Source organism: Panthera onca, chromosome X, assembly GCF_046562875.1.
Source record: "Panthera onca isolate mPanOnc1 chromosome X, mPanOnc1 haplotype 2, whole genome shotgun sequence".
Taxonomy (NCBI): Eukaryota; Metazoa; Chordata; class Mammalia; order Carnivora; family Felidae; genus Panthera; species Panthera onca.
The window spans coordinates 114,200,795-114,221,051 of NC_138357.1; the positions used below are offsets into that span (position 1 = coordinate 114,200,795).

The window sequence follows — 20,257 nt, forward strand, 5'->3', positions numbered from 1 at the left end:
CATGGACGCCATTTTTAAATGTCCAGCTCCCTTAGTGTTAAAAATCACTAGCATATAAATAGCACAATTTTGTGATGGCAAGGATGAACATTTTTGTGTTTCTTGGGGTTTAATATTAACCAGATTTTTCTAGGTTCTGTAATAATTGGGATTATTTCCTGGTAGAAATACAGCCTGCTTCAGGTGTGAAACCTATATGTGTTCAGTATCACATACACTCTACGTAGATGTGTACTCTGTAACTGGAGCACAGTACTGTGTGTTAAGACATCATTCATAGGACATTAAAAGAAGAAACTGGTCATTATTGTACTTTACATTGTAAAATAGTTTCTCAAAAGACTATAAGCCACTGTAAAATATTACTTTAGATATTTAGATACTGATTTTCTTTTACCGGTTTTCACTAAGGAAGTTGTGCTTGGAAGTACTTAGAAATAGAAAATATGAAAGGATAGATTATTACGCTACATTTTGATGAGGAACATGAAATCAAAGTATTTTTTCCAATGCAATTCATTATTTTTCTCAACGATGCCTTAGTGGACTCCTCTGGAAAGTCTCATAACCTAGGTAAGTGTTAATTTTTAATAATATGGAAAAATACTTCCTAAAATGGATATGGGTAGTCTGTTATATCTGACACTGGAAGAGGCGGTCTGCACTTGTCAACAGAAAACTGAAATCTCAGAATATAGAAAACCCATTTTATGGGGCAGCTGTTTAATTATGTTTTCTTTTTGCAGCACATGTTGGCCGACAGCGCATAAATGATACGGTCAAGGGCTGCACAACCATTATGCTAAGTTAACTGACTAAAATTGCTATCGCTGAATCTGAAGGTTCCTAGACAATTACAGTGATGTGTCAGAAACCCTACCAGCAACACCCCTTCTGTAGAAAGGCTGACGGGGGGGCGGGGGTGGGGGCAGCACTGATTGAGGCAAGAAGCGACTGTAGACCTGAGGACCCCGCGGCACTTCCTGGGCATTCCTTGCCGTCACCGCCGTGGTTCACTGGACAGGTGAGGTGCAGGGCGCTCAGAGCCCTAGACCTGAATCTCACAGTGTTTGGACAAAAGCATTGCCGCTGCTATGGGGCATTTTCATAACTGTAAATGTTCCTCAATCATTCTAAAAGCTAGCCAATTATGATCTGTTTTCCTTAGAATATAAATTTTACAATTCTCTGAGGCTCACCCTATTTGAAGCTTTTTGCTCAGGGAAAGTGGGGGAGGTTTCAAATGATAGGTCTTGCTCTAGGGTGGGTGCTGGATGATGGGGGGCAAAGTGCTTGTAGTGCTTATGGAAATTAATGGTTTTTTTTTAAAAAGCTGTATTCATCTTATTTTTTTCTTTTCAGGATATGGTAACTCAGAAAAACACAGTAAGTATTATATTTTCAGATTTTTAACCTGGTAAATGTAGAAGATGCTTGCTTGAAAATCCCACAGATAGCAGGGTGATTTTTTTTTTTAAGTTTTATTTACTTTGAGATAGAGCGTGAGTGGGGGAGGGGCAGGGAGAGAGGGAGAGAGAGAATCCCAGGCAGGCTCCCCACCGTCAGCACAGAGCCCAATGTGGGGCTTGAACTCACAAACCATGAGATCATGACCTAAGCTGAAGTCAGACACTTAACTGGCTGAGCCACCCAGGTGCCCTGCAAAGTGATTTCTAATTATGCCTGTTGGTGTGTTTCTCAGGGGGATGGCTAGAACCCCCTGTCCTTCGAGCCGCCTGCTAGGTTAGGCCCCACTCCCATCTGGGGTGAAGGGCAGAAGGTAAGGTCAGGAAAACGGACTTATTACTCTTCATTGTGTACTAGGACTTTGAGGCTGGAACCATCTGGCTATCTCCTTCTGATCTGGGTTGGTATCTTGGACACCAGCAAGATTCTTTTTATTGGAGCCATTACCTCCCATATTTCCCACCAAAGTTTCCCTAACAACAGAGAAACATGAACGTATACTTGAGGTAATACGGGGCCTAGCCCAGAGTTCCTGCAGTGACATAGTGATAACACCACGTTGGTTTGAATCGTATAATGAAATCCCCACTTGAAAGACATTCAGATAAGTTCATGTTCTTGGAAATTGTGCCAAGGTTACCCTGTGCCTTGAATGAGCCTCGAAGCACTCATCTTCCTAGACCTGTAGCACTGTGGTCTGACCAGTCGTGACCAAGACAGAGGACGTGTCCCTCATTTCTTTCCTTTGCCCTCAGCCTGCTTACACTGGTCCTTCGAGAAAGGAAGGGCCTCCTGTCTTATTTTCTATACCAGTTGAAATTCCTGAAGGGAGAAGGATAAAGGGCCAAGGAGGTAGAGCTCCCCCAGGGGTGCCCTCTATAGGGGAACAGGAACTTTGCATGACATTCCCCCCTCCACAGAAGGCCCTACCCTGCAGCTGTGGGGTTTAGACTTCTCCAGAACCCAGGCAGAGCTCCTTCTCTGTGTTGGAAGCCTTGAGTCTCCTCCTCCAAGCCAGATAATGAAGTTCTAGAAACCAAACAAGCGGTGCAGGTTATGCAGTTACCACTGGAGCTTGGATTTCATAAGCTGACCTATAAAATTAAGGCATCAGGGTGGGTTTGAGTTCTTGGGAAAAGAAATGGGAAGACCTGTCACTTCATTTTGTCCCATTTACATACTGCTGCTCTCCACTTATGGGGCTCTTCCTTGTACTTTCTAGATCTTGATTTCTTAAATTACCTCCATCATGGAGATAGGGGGGGTCCAGTAAAAGGAGCCTGAGCCTGAGGCTGCCAGGCACGGGTTGTAGCCCCAGCCTCGTCTCTAAGTCACTTTGGGCAGTCATCCCCGCCCCCATCCTCAGTGTCCTCATCAGGAGAATGAGAAGGTTGAACTCTTTCACTTGATTCATAGATAACTTAAAATTCTCAGAGTCTGTGGTTCCATATTTGTTGCACAAGTGAAAAGACGTAACTTGGATTTAATGCAAGGAATGTGTCAGCAACAGTTATTCCTCAAGACAGGAATCACATTAAGGCAAAGTGCAAAGAAGAAAACTTTTTCCATCCTGACTACTGGGTGTTTTGGAGCCCAGAAATATTCTTGTTCTCGAAGAGACTTAGTGTCACTCTGTTACCATTCCACTGAATACCCTCCTTTCTGGTGCATGCTCTCTCCTCTGAACACCCAGGAACCCCTTCACATTCTTGGTAATTCTGATTATACCATGGCACCATTCTCCTTGTGTGTGTGTGCGTGTATACAGACACACATATATATGTATATATATATATATGTATATATACGCATGCGTCTGTTTGTTTGTAATCAACTTACTCTAGACGATTTGGCAACTAATCTCTCTGCTACATTTGCTATTACTTTAGAATTCAGTGCTCAGTACTGGTTGTCATGCTTCATGGGCTGTGAAAATTTAGAGCATTCAGGAAAACAAAATAAAGGACCAGAGGCAGCTGGAAGAGTGGAAGATAACACCAAGAGGAAAGGTTGAAGGGAAACAAACCTTGAGAAGTATTGTTCACGGTCATTTTCAAATGTTTTCCATTTCTGGAAAGTAGGGAGACAGTTACTACTTCTACTCTGGGTGACAGGGAAATGTAGGGCAAACTCAAAAAAGGTTGCGGGGCGCCTGGGTGGCTCAGTCAGTTGAGCGTCTAATTCTTGATTTCGGCTCAGGTCATGATCTCAGGTCATGATCTCAGGTTTGTGGGATTGATCCCCACGTCTGACTCTGTGCTGACAGCATGGAGTCTGCTTGGGATTCTCTCTCTCTCGCTCTCGCTCTCGCTCTCGCTCTCTCTGCACCTACCACACTCATGTGCATGCGCTCTCTCTCTCACACACAAAATAAATAAACATTAAAAAAAAAAAGGTTGGGATCAGCAGAATGGTCATCTCATAGCTAATAGTGATTAAACATTGAAAAAGAATGTCACAGTAAATCAGATGACTTTTAAGGAGGGTTTACTCGCTTGTCCCCTCAATATGGATTGAGTTAATGCTGCTTAGAACCAGAGGTCTGGCTTGTCTGACTGCAGAGGTTTTGGGAAAGAATCTGATGAAATTTGGGGTCTGTAATAATTGGACAGCTTTAAAAAAAAAAAAAAGGGTACAACATAGTCCTAGGCAGTAAATCAGGAAGTCCTGTGAGGCAGGTGTACAGATTAAATGCCACACTCCGTGCCACTGAACGCTTGAAGTGATTTGTGGAGAGATGGAAACCTAGAGCCTTTGAGATCTCTGCCTTCACAGAATCATCCTATATTTCTAGGATTGTGCCTAGTGGTGTATTGAACTCGACTTCATTTAGTAGAGGGCTGGTGTCTTAGGGCTCTCCAGACAAACAGAACCAATAGGAGACACAGGGAGAGGGAGTTCTTTACTATGAGCCATCACCTCGCATAGTTATGGGGGCTGAGCATTCCCGCCATCTGCCATCCGCAAGCTGGACATCCAGGAAAGCCGTTGGTGTAATTAAGTCCCAAGTCATGAGGCCTTAGAATTAGGGGAGCCAGTGGTGTAAATTTTAACCCCAAGATCAGAGATGACTGTCCCATCTCAAGCAGCAAGGGAGCAAGAGGGGCAGATGCCTCTTTTTCTCAGCTTCTGTTCAAGCCCCAGTGGATTGGATGATGCCCACCCACTGTGGCAGAGTCCACTGACGCAGCTGCTAATCTCACCCGGAAACACCGTCATAACCACCCCCGGCCCTAATGTTTAATCTCGGTACCCCAGGCCAGTCGAGGTGACACAGAATTAACCATCCCAGGTAGGCACACTTGCTTCCATTTCTAGGAACATTTGTTTTGCAGTGATGTGGAGGATAGGAAGCCAATTTCTAGGCTTCAGGCTGGGCCAAGTCTGCAGCCATTCTGGGCCCGTCTTCTCTTTGGAAACACATTATCACCTTTTGTACTCAGCTCTTTTTTAGACCATGCTCATGTTCTCATATTCCAGGTTTTGTTTTCAAATGTTTATTTATTTTTGAGAGCAAGAGACAGAGCCCCAGAGTATGAGCAGGGGAGGGGCAGAGAGAGAGAGAGGGAGGTACAGAATCCGAAGCAGGCTCCAGGCTCTGACCTGGCAGCACAGAGCCCGATACGGGGCTCGAACCTACCAGCATGACCTGAGCCGAAGTCGGACACTTAGCCAACTTAGCCACCCAGGTGCCCCTAAAATCGTTTTCTTAATTTCCTTTTCAGGATGGATATTTTTTTAAAGTTTATTTATTTTAAGTAAGCTCTACACCCATCCTAGGGCTTGAACTCACGATCCTAAGATCAGCAGGGAGCGTGCTTTCGATCCTCTGTCCTCCTGGCTCTCTGCCCCTGCCCTGCTCATGGGTGCGCATGCATGCTCTCTCAAAAACTAAGTAAATATTAAAATATACATATTAAAATACTTTTTACAAAAATCTTCAACGCTCAGCACATTTTATTTCAGTATTTGAGTTAAAAATACTGTTTTTTTTTTTAAGTTTGTTTGAGAGAGTGGGCACAAGTGGGAGAGGGGCAGAGAGAGAGAGAGAGGGAAAGAGAAAGGGAGAATCCCAAGAAGGCTCTGTGCTATCAGCACAGAGCCCAACGTGGGGCTCAAACTCACAAACCCTGAGATCTTTACCTGAGCTGAAGTTGGACACTTAACCGATGGAGCCACCCAGCTGCCTCATAATTCCGGTTTTTTAAATGAACTGTGATTTTAATTTCAGTGTAGTTAACAGGGTTGTGTATATTAGTTTCAGGTGTACAATATAGTGATGCCGCAGTTCTGTTCATTGCCCGGTGCTCATCATAGTAAGCGTACTCTTACTCACCTTCCCCTTTTTCGCCCATCCCTCTATGTAATTCAGCTTTTGATCCAAGTTCCAGAAAAGTTACTTTTCTCTATTATTTTCATCCTTAAGCTGTTTCCTCCTGCTTCACAGATACCAAAGAGAGCCATTTTCAGCGTTTTACCACTTCAGAAAACCTGTTGATGTGATGAAAGATCAAGGTTGAGCCTTTATGGGAACAAAAGTGGAAATGCTAGCCAACCCCGAGAGACTACTTTATCTATTAAACCTTGGAACTTCCTGGTAGTTTTTTACTCATGTACATAGTCCACAGGTATTCTTGAACTGTTTTAATTTTCCTTTGCAAAAAATAATCATACCTTCAAAGCCATGGTATATTTTGCAGGTTGATTTCCCCCTGGAAGTGGACTCTGAGACTGAATTGAGTGTGCAGGAGATTTATTCAGGCGTGCCCTTGGGGTCAAGGCTGAGGAAGCGGAGGGAAGGAAGCAGGACCAGGCAGAGAGAGATGAAGCTGGGAGGCAGGCTCGGCGATAGCCTTGGCTGATCCCGTGGGGGGCTCTAGAGCTGGAATGGCCTTTCTGAGTCGGGGTGAGATGGCCAGGCCTTTACATGCCTGCATCCAGCCCTCCCTGGAAGGTGTGTGACCTTGGGTGAGGTACTGTCTGCGCCGAGGCAGTTTGGGATGGCAGGAGCTAACAGCAGGGGCCACACATCCTACCTTGATGGTCGGGGGTGGTGTCTGTGTGCCTGAGTGTTCACCACATTATAATCATTTTATTGGAGAAATTTGCAAATCCTGTATGCCCCACGACGAAGGATTGTATCTCTAAGGCTGAGAGGCACAGAAATCATTTTCTTCCATTGAATTGTGGGTAATTACCTAGAAGCTATACATATCATAGCCTCGCCAGAAGGAAACACGAGGCCATAAACCTGCCCTGTCCCCTAGGAAAATTACCAGGAGAGGATGAGATATTCCACTCAGTACTTATAGAAGGAATTGTTAAAAGTGCACTAGACCGTATTTTCATTTGTCATGTCCTAAAGGCAGAGTTCACAGTTGGTTTTTAAAAATGAAAGTTAAATTTCTAAGCTAGGATCATGTTATTAAAAAGCACCTTATTAAAAGACTAATCTGGTTCTTGACCTCGGGACTAGGTGTTTGTTTTTTTTTTTTTTTTTCTGCAAAGCCAATGAAATTTAAGAGAAACTCATTGTTCCCATTGAAATAGTTATCTCTATAATCCCAGTAAATTGGAAATTCTTTGAGAAACAGACATTGGCAATATTGGGTACATTTTCTACAATATTGGAAGTCTTTTTCTTGGCTTACAAGCAAATTTAGTACTCAAGTTCAGCGTAACAGAATTCTCTTGGTCTTTCCCTCTTGCATTCCTCACTTTTCAGTTTGCCATGACTTGGGATCCAAAATTATCAAAGATGATATAGATTGCTTAGGCACACTTTGGTAAAAGGACAATCAAATTTCCTTTCTCCTTTAGATATCCTCTGGGTTTTCTCAATTCAGATCAGAATTTTTACCACTTTTATTAGTGAAGAACCAATTTCCAACAAGAAGGGTATGTCTCCTAGTAAATGGAGAGGCAGAATTTTATTTTGCACATAGAATATGATTTATGTGAAAACCTGTGTCCTTTGAATATTTGTCTCTTGTATAGCTATTTTTTAGTATTTCTACCTTATCTTTTTTTTTTTTTAGTTATTTTGAGAGAGAGAATGAAAGTGGGGGAAGGGGCAGAGAGAGAGAGAGAGAGAGAGAGGGAGAGAGAGAGAATATCCCATGCAGGCTCCACACTTTCAATGTGGAGGCCGAAGAGGGACTCGAACTAATGAACTGCAAGATTATGACCTGAGCTGGTTAGACGCTTAACCAACTGAGACACCCAGGCGCCCCTGGTATTTCTACCTCATCTTAAATTCTCTTTTCTCTAGTCTTGATGCCTTTTGTTTTTTCCCTATGTGCTTGTGGTCTTGTGATCTCTTTCAAATTGGAGTATTCTGGAAGTGCAAACCACAAAGCTTTTGTCTGTTCCTCTCGAATGTCACAGGAGTGATGTCCCATTTCACAGGGCCAGTGTTAGAACCAAAACAGCAATACCTAATTCTGCCTACCAACTGAATAAGTCTTTGGTGTCTGAAGATACCCATTTGTTTTAAATTGTGATACAATTCATATACCATACAGTTCATTTACCAATCTGTTTGTGATGGGTATTTTGTGCAACATGGCTTGCTTTATTAAGGGTATTTCAAAATTAAGCCACAATGGCAGTTACTGACAAGAATCCTGAGGAGGAAGGGGAAGGACCTGAGGTCGTCTGGCTCTGTGGTCCTCTGTGGGCCAGTCGGTTAACCTTTCTGGGTCTCGGTTTCCTCCTGTATAAAATGAGATGATCAATCAGGTGGTTACTGACATTCCTGCCAGATCTGAAATAATTCTAGGATTTTATGAACAAAGCAGATGAGCAATTGCAGTAGTTCACTTGACACTGCATGGCCTGTTTCCAGCAGTGAGATCTTCAGTTACCTTTTAAGTGTCACAACAGCCTGATGATTCAGTTGAAATTGTTATTGGGCTTCTGTGTATTATTAGTTCTTATCCTGACCAAATAGAGAAAAGTAGCAATACGGAATGCTGTTTGCATCGATCTTCAACAACAACAACAACAAAAACACCTGCATTCCCCTGATGTGCATGTGTGGGATTTTGAAAATTCTCCTGTAACTGACTAGACAAAGAATTGTATCTATTAGGCTTAACACCTTGTGATCATTTAAAAAAATTTTTTTTATAACGTTTATTTATTTTTGAGACAGGGAGAGACAGAGTATGAACTGGGGAGGGTCAGAGAGAGGGAGACACAGAATCTGAAACAGGCTCCAGGCTCTGAGCTGTCAGCACAGAGCCCGACGCGGGGCTTGAACTCATGGACCGCGAGATCGTGACCTGAGCCGAAGTCGGCCGCTTAACCGACTGAGCCACCCAGGTGCCCCTCTTTTTTTTTTTTTTTTTTTGAGCAGCCCCTGACTTGGATTCTCTTTCTTAATAAATGGACTTTTTAATGCATGCTCATGTTAAATAACTTTTGAAAAATTACTGTCCCGTATTTGTTCATCTGCTCTGTAAATCTTCTTGGGAACACTTTTGCATGCTTTTCTAGTTTTCGTTTTCACGAAGGATTTGCAACCCTTTTGCGTTACAAGATTCAGGCTCCAAAGTAACTACGTTCTGCCAGCATTCAAGATAGGCCTTCTTCCCTGAGTGCTCAGAAATCATTTTTACCTTGAATAGTGTTAAACCACCTTCCATCTGCCTTAGATTCCCCCCCCCCCCTCTCCTGACTGGGTCATTTATTGACTGATTAAACATTTGTATTGTGATAAAAAAATGTTCTTTAGGACATTGAGCTTGGAAGTCTCATTAGGAAGTCTGTTGGGACGAGATTTTACACATTTATTTGCTCCAAAGAATTAATTGATAAAACTTGTGCTGTTAATGACCAATTTTGCCACCTGCTGCTAGCCATAAATAGAAATAAGTGCTGGTGTAGTGAGGCCCCTTCCCTTGGGTTTCTGTCCTGGTGGCCTTGAACCCTTGGCCTTCTTGCATAGAGTAGCTACATAGGAGCCAGCTGAGGGGAAAGTCCTGAGTGTCCTTGGTTGGTGGCCATTATTGAAACCCTTAGACCGTGAGGTGAAGAACACAGCATCCTCTGCTCTCCTGAGCTGTCCTAGAGAATCCAGACCGCTCTTTGTGGGTGGGAATCGCGCTGTTACCCATAAATGTCTTCGCATGTGAAGCCCACTGGAGAAACACTTGTGTTTTAGGGCTGCAGGTAGGATGTTCTATGTGAAACATCTGCTGGGGAGTCCGGAGCAGATACTCTTAGGTTTTGGAGGGCCTTGGGACCCTGTTGTCAATCTGGAGGAACCTATGGACGCCTTCTCAGAACATACCTTAAAATGCTTAAGTAAATACAAAGGATTATAAAGGAGGCAAATTATACTGAAACCTAGCTACTAAAATATTTTTTAAAGTTGCATATTATAATCTGTGTGCTTCTTTATTAATGTCTCAAATAATAAGATCAAACAGCAGGTCTCAAAAGTATCATAAGTTTGGACTGATAATGGGTATAAAGGTTATTTTGAGATCTCTGCAGGAAGTGTAACGTGATAGGAAAAATTCTGTGATTTCTATTAGTGACAAAGTCCCGGGTCCTGCGAAAACTAAGATGTGTTACCTCTGTTCCTAACTGAAGGCAGCTTTACAATTCATTTAAAGGTAAATGGTGACAAAGATGTAATTTTCTTCTCATTCAAGTTCATAGACTCCCAAGGATTAATAGACTTCAGGTTCACAACTCCTGGGCTGGTCTAGAACTGTTGAACACAGCTGATATTTACTGTATGCCCACTATGTGCCATGACCATATTTAGGCCCCTGCCACCTAATGAAGTTGACAGTACGATTGTCTCCATTTTAAAGATGAGAACACTCAGATTCGGACAGAGAAGTATATTGTCCGGGGTCATTCATCTAGTATGGAATGGAGCTGGGATTCAATCCTTGGCCATCCCAGTTCTCCACCATCTTGCTATGCTTGAGCAGAGATGCTATGATACTTCCTATTTCAGTATTAATAAGGTATTTCTTTCTCACCTGACTTAGCAAATGTTGGGGGGAATCCATCCCACTACCCAGCTCTGCTGAGATGATGAAAAGGAAATGCCTCTGCTCCGTCCTCTTTGACAGCAGCACATACCAAGAACCTTAAACTTCCTCTAGTCATTTCATTCTTGGGAAAAGACAACAGTGTGAAGATGCAAAAGTGTTCATCTCTGTGTACAGTAAGAAAATTTTCAGAACGAAGTTAAACAGTAGAATGGTTAAGTACACGGTAAATATTTACCATGTGGAATATTAGGGAGGCACTAAAAACGACATTCGAGTACGGAAGTGTTGAATCACTATATTGTACACCTGAAACTAATATAACACTGTATTTAACTACCTGGAATTAAAATTAAAACTTAAAAAATAAAATTGGTGACTGGTAAAGGAAAAAAGTATGGCATTTGAGACTATATAATCAAACTTTCATAATGAGAGCTTTTTTAAAAGCACCTGTTCTTTAACCTAGTGATGGTACAGGACAGTCTGTTCATGGTGATGAATCTGTACATGGCAGTAGTTCTAGAAATCTCCACTGCTAACGTAGGGACTAGAAACTTTCAGAGGACAGATTCCTCCACTTCCAAATGTCACGGTGTCTGAGGCCAGTGGCTTTTACTCTGCTCTCTGACCCCACTTACTATATGAGAATCTTCCTTTGGGAGGTATTTGAAGAGTTTTTGGAAGGGTTTACATGTTAATGTGCCTAGCATACTGGTTCTAATGCCCCTTTATTGTAGGAAACTAAGCTGCCTTTGTTGAATGTGTTTTACTAAGCTGGATTCTTGAGATGTTTCCATTTATAAATGTAACAATTACAAATATACAAGCTTGGTTTGCTATTGGACATGTGTTATGCTAATCAGTGTTTTTCTTTTTAATTTCTGCTCTCCCCACCAACAAAAGTCTGAATGTGCTCCATCATTTGAAGATGTTTGAGCCTATTCTTCTTCCTTAGAACAAAAGTACTGCACTCAAAAGCCCGTGCTTTCACTTGGAAGTGTATGAATCGCTTTTGTAAATGTAGCCATTAGTCCCAATTGCTTTCTGTAAAATTTCTTCAACTTTTATACACTTCACGAGAGATTTTCTCAAAGGGAGTATTTTTACTTTGCCAAGGCTCCAGATTCCCGTTGTCTGCACAGTCCTGTTCAGTCAGCTCGCTCAGTTGTCAGACGTCACGTATCCCCTCTCTTTCTCCTCATTTTCCTCTGTGGCTGAACGTTTGCCCAAAGGATCAGATCCCGCCTGGCTGTGGGCAGGTCTTGATGAGCCTGCGCCTCTCTTGCTCTGCCCACTTGAGCCATAACCTGGAACAGCACGTAGCGTTTATTTGCCGAGGTCCTATTTTTTTTCACACCTCATTATTGAGGACTTGAGTAGGATGGGGACAGAGTTTACTTTTGTGCTATTTGGGAGCAATGGGCTTGCTGAAGAAAGACTATGAATAAGATTTCAGCGAAGTGTTTGTTTTAGAAATGGCCTTAAGTCCTGTCATACTTGTATCCAAATAAGTGGGATTCTGGCACCTTCAGTTACAGGTCTGTTATGGATACTCCGGGTTATGTAGTTGTAAAGTTGGTAAATATTTTTGTGATAATTATTATTCTGTATAATGTTTTTTAAATAAGCTGAGAGAAGGAAACAAAGAAATGTATATATTTATAGAGTTACATTAACCTTTTTGTTGACCATTCCTGGTAACTTTTTGTTGGTTTCTGTGGATTCCAGTTAACACATGGTGCAATTTCCTCATGCCTGTGTACCTTGTGTTATTTCCACCTGCATCTTTTACACTGTTACTGTCAAATAAATCCCGTTTCTGTATGTTACATACAGATTAGATGATTATATATGTCATTTTATGCAGTTGTCTTTTTATTGTTAGAGTGAGTGGGAGACAGGGGCAGGGGGGGAGAGTGCGAATCCCAAGCAGGCTCTGTGCTCAACACGGAGCCCGATGCCGGGCTGTATTGCATGACCGTGAGATCATGACCTGAGCTGAAACCAAGAGTTGGACACTCAACTGACTGAGCCTCCCAGGTGTGCCAATGTGATTGTCTCTTAAATTAGTTAAGAAAGAAGAAATTGTCAATCATATCATCTTTTTTTAAAATAAATTCCAAACACCTCACCTTAGCATGGCAAAGGAAGTCTTCTTTTAAAGTTTATTTATTTCTTTTGGTGGGGGACCAGAGAGAGACAGAGAATCCCAAGCAGGCTCCTCAGTGTCAGCGCAGAGCTGGACACGGGGCTCAATCCCACGAACTGTGAGATCATGACCTGAGCTGAAACCAAGAGTCAGGCGCTTAACCAACTGAGCCTCCCAGGCGCCCCCAGTCATATCATCTGTTATCATTAACTGTTTACCTTTCCTGCCATGCTCTGTTTTTACCAAGTGAATTAGAATTAGTGTCTGGTGTCACTCACTTTCAGCCTGAAGAACTTCCTTTAGTAGTTTTTGTAAGGTGGTTCTTCTAGGAACAGATTATCTCAGTTGTTGTTGATCTGAAAATATCTTCACTTTCCCTTGATTCTGAAAATCTGGTTTTGCTAGATAGAAGGTGCTGGCTGACTTACTTTTTCTTTCACCCCTTTGAATATGTCCTCCTCCTGCCTTATGGCTTTCTTATTTCCAGTGGAAAGTCAGATGTTGATTTCAGCGGAGTTTCGTGTGCGTGACAAGATCCTCTTACCTTTCAAGATTTTCTTTTTGTCTTTGAAAATGTTAGCCGTGATATATCTGGGTATGGATCTCTGAGTATCCACCGTGAAGTTCATTCAATTTCTTGGATATGAAATTGAACGATTCATTTAATCACATCTATGAAGTTTTCAGAAATTATTTCTTTGGATATTTTTCTGCTCCTTTCTCTGCTCTCCTTCCAGGACCCCTGCAATGTGCCATGTATGTTGGTTCACTGGGTGATGTCCCACACTTTTGTGAGGCTCTGTTGATTTCATTCTTTTTTCTCTCTGTTCCTCAGACGGCATCATCTGTTGATCTGTCTGCAAGTTTGCTGATTCTTTCTTGCCCTCAGATTTCCTGTTGGGCCCCTTCAGTGAATTTTTAATTTTGGTCCTTGTACTTTTGAACTCCAGAAATTCCATTTGCTGGTTTGTTTTTTGTTTTTGTTTGTTTGTTCGTAATTTCTGTCTCTTCACTGACATCTTCTATTAGATGAGACATTGTCATCATACCTTTCTTTCATTCTTTTCAGCTTGGTTTCTTTAGTTCTTAGAATACCTTTATAATATCTGCTTTCAAGTCTTTGTCTCCTAAATCCAGTATCTGGGCCTTTGCAAAGGCAGCTACTATTGCCGGCTGTGTTTCCTGTGTATGGATCACACTGTCCTGTTTGTTGGCATGTTTTGTTTCTTTTTTGTTGAAAACTGGATATTTCAGACAATGCATTATAGCAACTCTGGATACTCCTTTCTTTCCGGCTGTCTCTGGTGCTTATTTTTGTTGTTTGTCGGTTGGTTTGTTTGTTTAGTGACTTGAATAGACTAGTTCAGCGAAGTCTCTTTGCTCCACAACGTGCGGCCTGCGGTGTGACTCTTTGGAGGGTACAGCCTTGGTCATGTACACAGCTACTCTGACCTTGCCACCCCCAGCCAGGGGTGACTGTGATTATACCTGGGCTCTCCTTGACTATATCTCTCCCTGATTTCCTTAAGTTCTTCTTGTATTGAGAATACACCTTAATTATTAGCTGACTACTGTGGTTTTTTTTTAACTTTTAATTTACATCCAAGTTAGCATATAGTGCTTGCTATAGTGATTTCAGGAGTAGATGCCAGTGATTGATTCCCTATGTGTAATACCCAGTGCTCATCCCAACAAGTGTCTTCCTTAATGCCCCTTACCCATTTAGCCCATCCCCCCACCCACAACCCCTCCAGCAACCCTCAGTTTGTTCTCTGTATTTGTCTCTTATGTTCTGTCCCCCTCCTCGTTTTTATATTCTTTTTGCTTCCCTTCCCTTACGTTCATCTGTTTTCTTATCTTAAAGTCCTCATATGAGTGAAGTCATATGATATTTGTCTTTCTCTGACTGGTAGTTTCGCTTTGCATAACACCCTCTAGTTCCATCCATGTAGTTGCAAATGGCAAGATTTCATTCTTTTGATTGCCGAGTAATACTCTGATTACTGTGTTTTTGATGAGGCCCAAGACACCAGTGTTCCATAGTCTGATATAATTAAAGTTGGGTACCTTTGCGGGGGTGGTTAAGGCCTGTCTCCAAGGTTTACTCTGACCTTATGAAGGTTCTTCTTAGCTCTCTCTTCCCTGTTTGTCTGTGTTAAACTAGCTGGTCTGCCTTTCACCTATTGCTGTCCTGGAACTACCAGCTTCCTCTTAATTTCCTGCCATAAAAATCTCTGTTGTTTTTTATAGTGCTCATAAGTTTGCACTTGCCCATGCTGTGTTCTGCATCCTGACAGTCCACTTCTGGGTTGCTGCGGGCCTCTCCCTTCCTACAGCATGCCTCTAGTCCTAGGCAGAGCCTGTGCCCCACTGCTCCAGAGCTGGGTGGTGGGGGGTAGCGGCCTGCCTCTCTCAGAACGCTCCCCTGCTTTCCAGGGGGGTAACCGAGCAAGGATGGCAGCGCCTCATCTTCCCAGCTTGCCTTTCCTGACGTGGAACCTTTGTTCTATGTGATCTGGGACAAAGACGATCAGAGCCCAGTTTTCTTGGTGAAATAGGCCAAGCCAAGAAGATCAGGGGCTGCCACCCTTGCTCGGTACCCCACGCTAAAGCAGGGGAGCGTTCTGAGAGAGGCAGGCTCCTCCCCCTGCCCTGGTCCTCTTTCTTGCAGTTGCCCAGGATAGAGCTTTTCCAGCACAGGGCCAGGGTGGATGAGAATGCTGGCGGCCTGGCCTTCCCAAGGAGAAACTGTCAGAGTAGAGGTTGTGGGGTGAGAGGGAGCCCCGTCTACTTGGCTGTACCCACTCAGGGCAGCATTTCTGTCACACTGGGCTGGAGGACAGGGGAGAAGTGGGTCATAGCTCAAATGCTAGAGTCTCGCTGTTCTTACCAAGATTAGTTGATTTTCTTGAATAAATGTCTCTCCGTTGGTATATGCTCTTCACACAATTCATAAAGACTTAAAATTTTTTTTTTAATTTTTTATCAGCTAGGGCTGTTTTTCTGAGGAGATAATCTGAGAAGGTTCTCACCGCCCCCTGACCCCTTCCCATCTAGCTCTTTTGGGGGGGGGAAAACCCAACTCTGCTTCCTCACAGATGTTTTACCTTCTAGACCTCACTGATCCACATAGCCCTCTTCTCCCTCTGTCTGAAATCGGAAGGCTTTTTACCATAAACTCAGCTACTTTGTGGAAGAACCAGTTTACGCTTCTGACTGAATAAATGGCTTTTAGCTTACCTCAACAACATGGCATTTTGTTAGAGATGAGGGAGAAATCAGAGTCTAACCCACCACATCCTGACTTTGCTGGTCAATACCAATCTCTCTCTGAGAATTTGAAGATCTTAACTGGGGTCTTTGTTCTCCTGGTGCAGGCACTTCCCAATGATTGCTGGGAAGTAGCTGGCAGTCTTCTCCCTGTTCCCCAGTTACCACCCACAACCCTGGATTCTTGCCATCTCTGTTTATAACGCACTGGTATCTGCATTTTGAGTGGTTGAACCCCACTATCTGGTGCCCACAGGGACAGTCTTCAGCTATTGTTCTGCAGCAGGGTAAGCATTCTCAGAAAATCTTATTTTCAGGAATAATGGGATATCAAGGAGCTTAACGTAAAACGTGGCTGGCCTGCCACCTGCTTTTGCGTCGCCTGTCAGCTAAGAAGGGTTTTTCCACTTTTAAGTGTTTGGAAGATGTCACAAGGTGAGGAGTATTCCAGGACACGTGAGAATACGAAATTCAGATTTGTGCCCACAAATACAGTTTTATTGGGACATAGTTATGTTCGTTTCTATGCCGTCTACAGTTGCTTTCATGCCACAGAGGTGAGGAGCTGCAGCAGAAACTGGCCCACAGAATCAAAAACCCTTACTGTCTGGCCTTTGACAGAACAGGTTCGCTGACTCAGTCTTAAGATGTGTTTGAACGAAGCAGCGCTAGTAACTTTTTCTTAACAAAATAATTCAGGGCCTAGAAACATGACTGAGTAGGACTTAGAGATGCCCTCTACAAGGTACGAAGGAGAGAGAGAGTCTCAGGACAAGGAGTTAGAGTTTGAGTTCAGGTGGAAATAAGAAATCCACCTGTTCTTGTGTAAGCAAATCTTACTCAAAAGGAAGACTTAAAAATATGAGTCATGTAGGTATTTGAAATCAGTTCCCCAATGTGGTAGGTTTTCCCACAGCTTCTGTTTGATCTGAGATGGTAGTGTTCTGACCATTTTTTTTCTGTATTTAATGAATTTCTTTCTCATTTAGAAGAAGCTATATTGCTTATTTGGTTTCCTGTTCTTGGAGAAAGTGTGCTTCCCAAGGTTATGTGTGTATTATTCTAAAATGTTTGAAAAATTCCATTAGTCTAGTTTTAAAAATTAAGGAGGAAAAATCAGATGAATTATTTCTGGCATCATGTACATTCTTTAAAACTAAGCGAAGAGATAGGAATTAGGAAGTTTGGAATTTTAAGCTAGTTGCTTTTTTTTAATTTTAAATTTATTTATGTTTTTATTTTTGAGAGAGGGAGTGTGAATGGTGAAGGGGCAGAGAGAGAGAGACAGACAGACAGACAGACAGACAGAATCTGAAGCAGGGTCCAGGCTCTGAGCTGTCAGCACAGGGCCTGATGTTTGGCTTGAACTCATGAACCGTGAGATCATTGACCTGAGCGAAAGTCAGACGCTTAACCGACTGAGCCATTCAGGTGCCCCAAGCTAGTTGCTTTTTATGACCGTGTAGACAAAAGATTGACTGACAGAAGAAGGTCGTGTAAGAATGTATTTTAGTCTCAAATGTGCTAAAAAATTGAGCATTATCTAATGCTTTTCAGAGGTAGTGTTTATGCTTTACAATGGATCATGATTCATAGTCAAATTGTAATTATTTCTTAGAAAAAAAGCTACTGTTTTACCTGAGTAGTATTGGACAATATAAAACTTTTTAACATCCTTTTCCAAAATAGCTCTAAGACTAGTCATAGTTATTGATACCTGCTTCCTGCAAAACAATTTTTACTCAAAGTTTAGAATAGTTCAGCTGTGGTTAAATTATCAAGTAATGGGGCTTTTGCATCTATGCTGAAAAAAAGAGTATCTGCCTTTACATTGCAGTTCTTGGTCATCAGTGGGTCCCAAGCTCACTCTGATTTGGGGGGCCCGTAGTGAAATGATGTAGTGTCCAAGACTTGAAACCCTAAAAGCTCTGCCAGTGAAGTTCAGAGCCGTCCACAGATCAGTCCAGCCTCTGAAACCAAATTTTTGTGTTGAAGCTTGTGGAATTGAGTGGTTTCCAGTTTTGTGCCTGATAGATGCATCGTCCTTTTGCACACACAGTTAATCATTCTCAGGTACTTTCTCCTTCCCTGCCCTACCAGGTTCCACCTGCCTGAATCCACGGCTTTGCTTCTGCATCAGTTACTTTGTGAAACGTGTTTTGTTTCTTTTTTCCAGGCATCCAGTGGAAATTATTATTTCATCCCGTACATCGTGACACCATGTGCTGATTATTTCTGCTGCGAGAGTGATGCCCAGAAGCGTGCCTCGGAATACATGCAGCCCAACTGGGACACCATCCTGGGCCCGCTGTGTGTGCCCCTGGTGGACAGGTTTATCAGCCTCCTCAAGGACATCCACGTGACCTCATGGTAATGCCCATTCACCGTCCTCAACCCTGGGAGCTTTGCCAAACATTGCCCTTCACGTTCATGGAGGCAATAGACCCTTAGGAGATCATAATGCCCAGAGAATGGGGAACCCTAGCTAATCCTTTCTAAGTTCTTCTGGAAGCCTTTATTCTTCTTGCTACCTCACTAAGTTGGGCCACTGGGGTGTAGCCAAAAGAGAGTAGAACTGGAGTTAGGAGGTGAGGGTCAAGCCTGTATCTGTCGCCAACTCCCCATGTGACTTTGATAAGTCTCTGTAGCCATTTTCTCATCTAGAAAATAAGGAAGTTAAGTCACTGGTTTTTTCTTGCTCTTTCAACCCTAAGATTCCTTATTTTAAGATCATTTCTGAACATGATTTCACTCCCCCCTACCCCATGCAGTTGTTGGGGTTGTTAAAATGGCTCAGCAAGGTCATTCAGGTCATAAATTCTTGTGCTATAAAGTCAGATCTGTTGAGTCAAGCCACAGCCATCCTGATGTCAGGATGTCTTGGGATGTGTTCTTTGTAGGCTTATGTCGCAGAAGGTATGGAATACTCATTCAGAGGTGAGCAGGTTTGGGTTTGAATCCTGGCTCAGACGATTCTGCGCTTTGCAGCCTTGCAAATGGCAGCTCACCTGTCTGAGTGTCCGTGCTCAGGGAACCACGCCTTAGCATGTTCTCACTCCAGAAGTGGGAGGCCACAAATTATCCACTAAACCAAAGCATCTAGTGATTTTGCTTGCAGCCAGTTTAAAGGATTTACTCCTGTAAGTTCGGTCACAAGAAGGATTTGTCCTTGCAAAACAAATGAAAATCCAAAGCCCTGGCAGAATTGACTTACATTGAAATGGAAAGGACCACATGTCCCGCTGTGGCTCAGGTGGCAGCTCCCCAAACTGTGACATGTGACTGTTGTGGCAGTGGCGTGAGGTACATGCTTGCTCATGTTCTGTTCTCTTCTTCTATCCTATCATCTCTTATTTGGACGCAGAGTTCCTTGTGTCCACTTTAATGGGACAGTGAGACTGGAAACCCAGATCTGTGTGACCAATTGCCAACGCAGACAGCAAATGGGGTCCCTTTGTGGCACATTCCTGCAGAGCCTGACTCGATCACCCCTTGCTGCTCAGTGAACATTTTAGTGACGTTTAGAGAGAAAGCTCCTCAAATACCATGTGTTTAGGTCTGACAAGGAAATAGGCTGGTTTGCGTCTGCCCGACGAGCAGGGTCTCGTAAGAAGTCAACCCGAGTTTGTTTCTCATTAAGTGTGTGTATGTATCAGTAGGAAAATGCCTCTTGATTAGTATCATTTCAGGGGACTTGAAATACCTGTTGGTCACTTCCACCCCTTGGTTGGTTGGTGAGAGGGTAAATGGTGCTTCTGGTATAAAACCTGTACAAGAGGGGTGGCAGATACGTCTTTAGCTCAGGTGTCAACTCCGATGGATTGGTGACGGCTGCCTTGGCCTTGTGCTGAGAAGCGGTTTGAAGCCATTGCCAGGTTCACATCGATTAGCAGCATCTTCCCTCATTACCACGGGCAGAAATGGCTGCATGTGAATTACATAGATGGTGTCCCCAAGCCATACTCAGTTCAGTGTTTTGTTTATTTACTTACAAGGTATGGCTTTTCTGAGGTTTCTTAGTTTATTGAGACTATTTTTCAGAATTAGCCTTGAAAACAAGACTAAACTCAAGTATAACTTTGTATTTGTAAGGCTAAACTAATAACACTTTAATATCATTGATGCCTTTATGGTCCACCAAATGGACAGTGGCTGTCACCCAACTTAATGACTCATTAGATTAATGACAGAATTTTAAACACTGGTAGAATCTGCTAATTTGCTCATTAGGATGATAAGCAATAGACAAATAAGAGAGAAAAAAACAATGCACTAATTTTCTCTGGGGCATCACTTTATTCTTGAAATGTTAATCGAGGTCCTGTTATAAGCATTGGACTAGGCTGTGTACTCT

The 20,257-nt window shown here is 42.8% G+C and overlaps 1 protein-coding gene across 3 annotated transcripts in view; it reads left to right on the top strand.

Moving 5' to 3' along the window:
* The window catches only part of MAP3K15 (mitogen-activated protein kinase kinase kinase 15), a 124,558-nt gene that overhangs the window by 23,569 nt on the left and 80,732 nt on the right, over positions 1 to 20,257 (top strand). For all 3 annotated transcript variants that reach the window (XM_081792443.1, XM_081792442.1, XM_081792444.1), the window contains exons 3-4: positions 1,363 to 1,386; positions 18,080 to 18,273. In XM_081792443.1, coding sequence (XP_081648569.1) covers positions 1,363 to 1,386; positions 18,080 to 18,273 — 218 coding nt within the window. The remainder of the gene's footprint in view (positions 1 to 1,362; positions 1,387 to 18,079; positions 18,274 to 20,257) is intronic.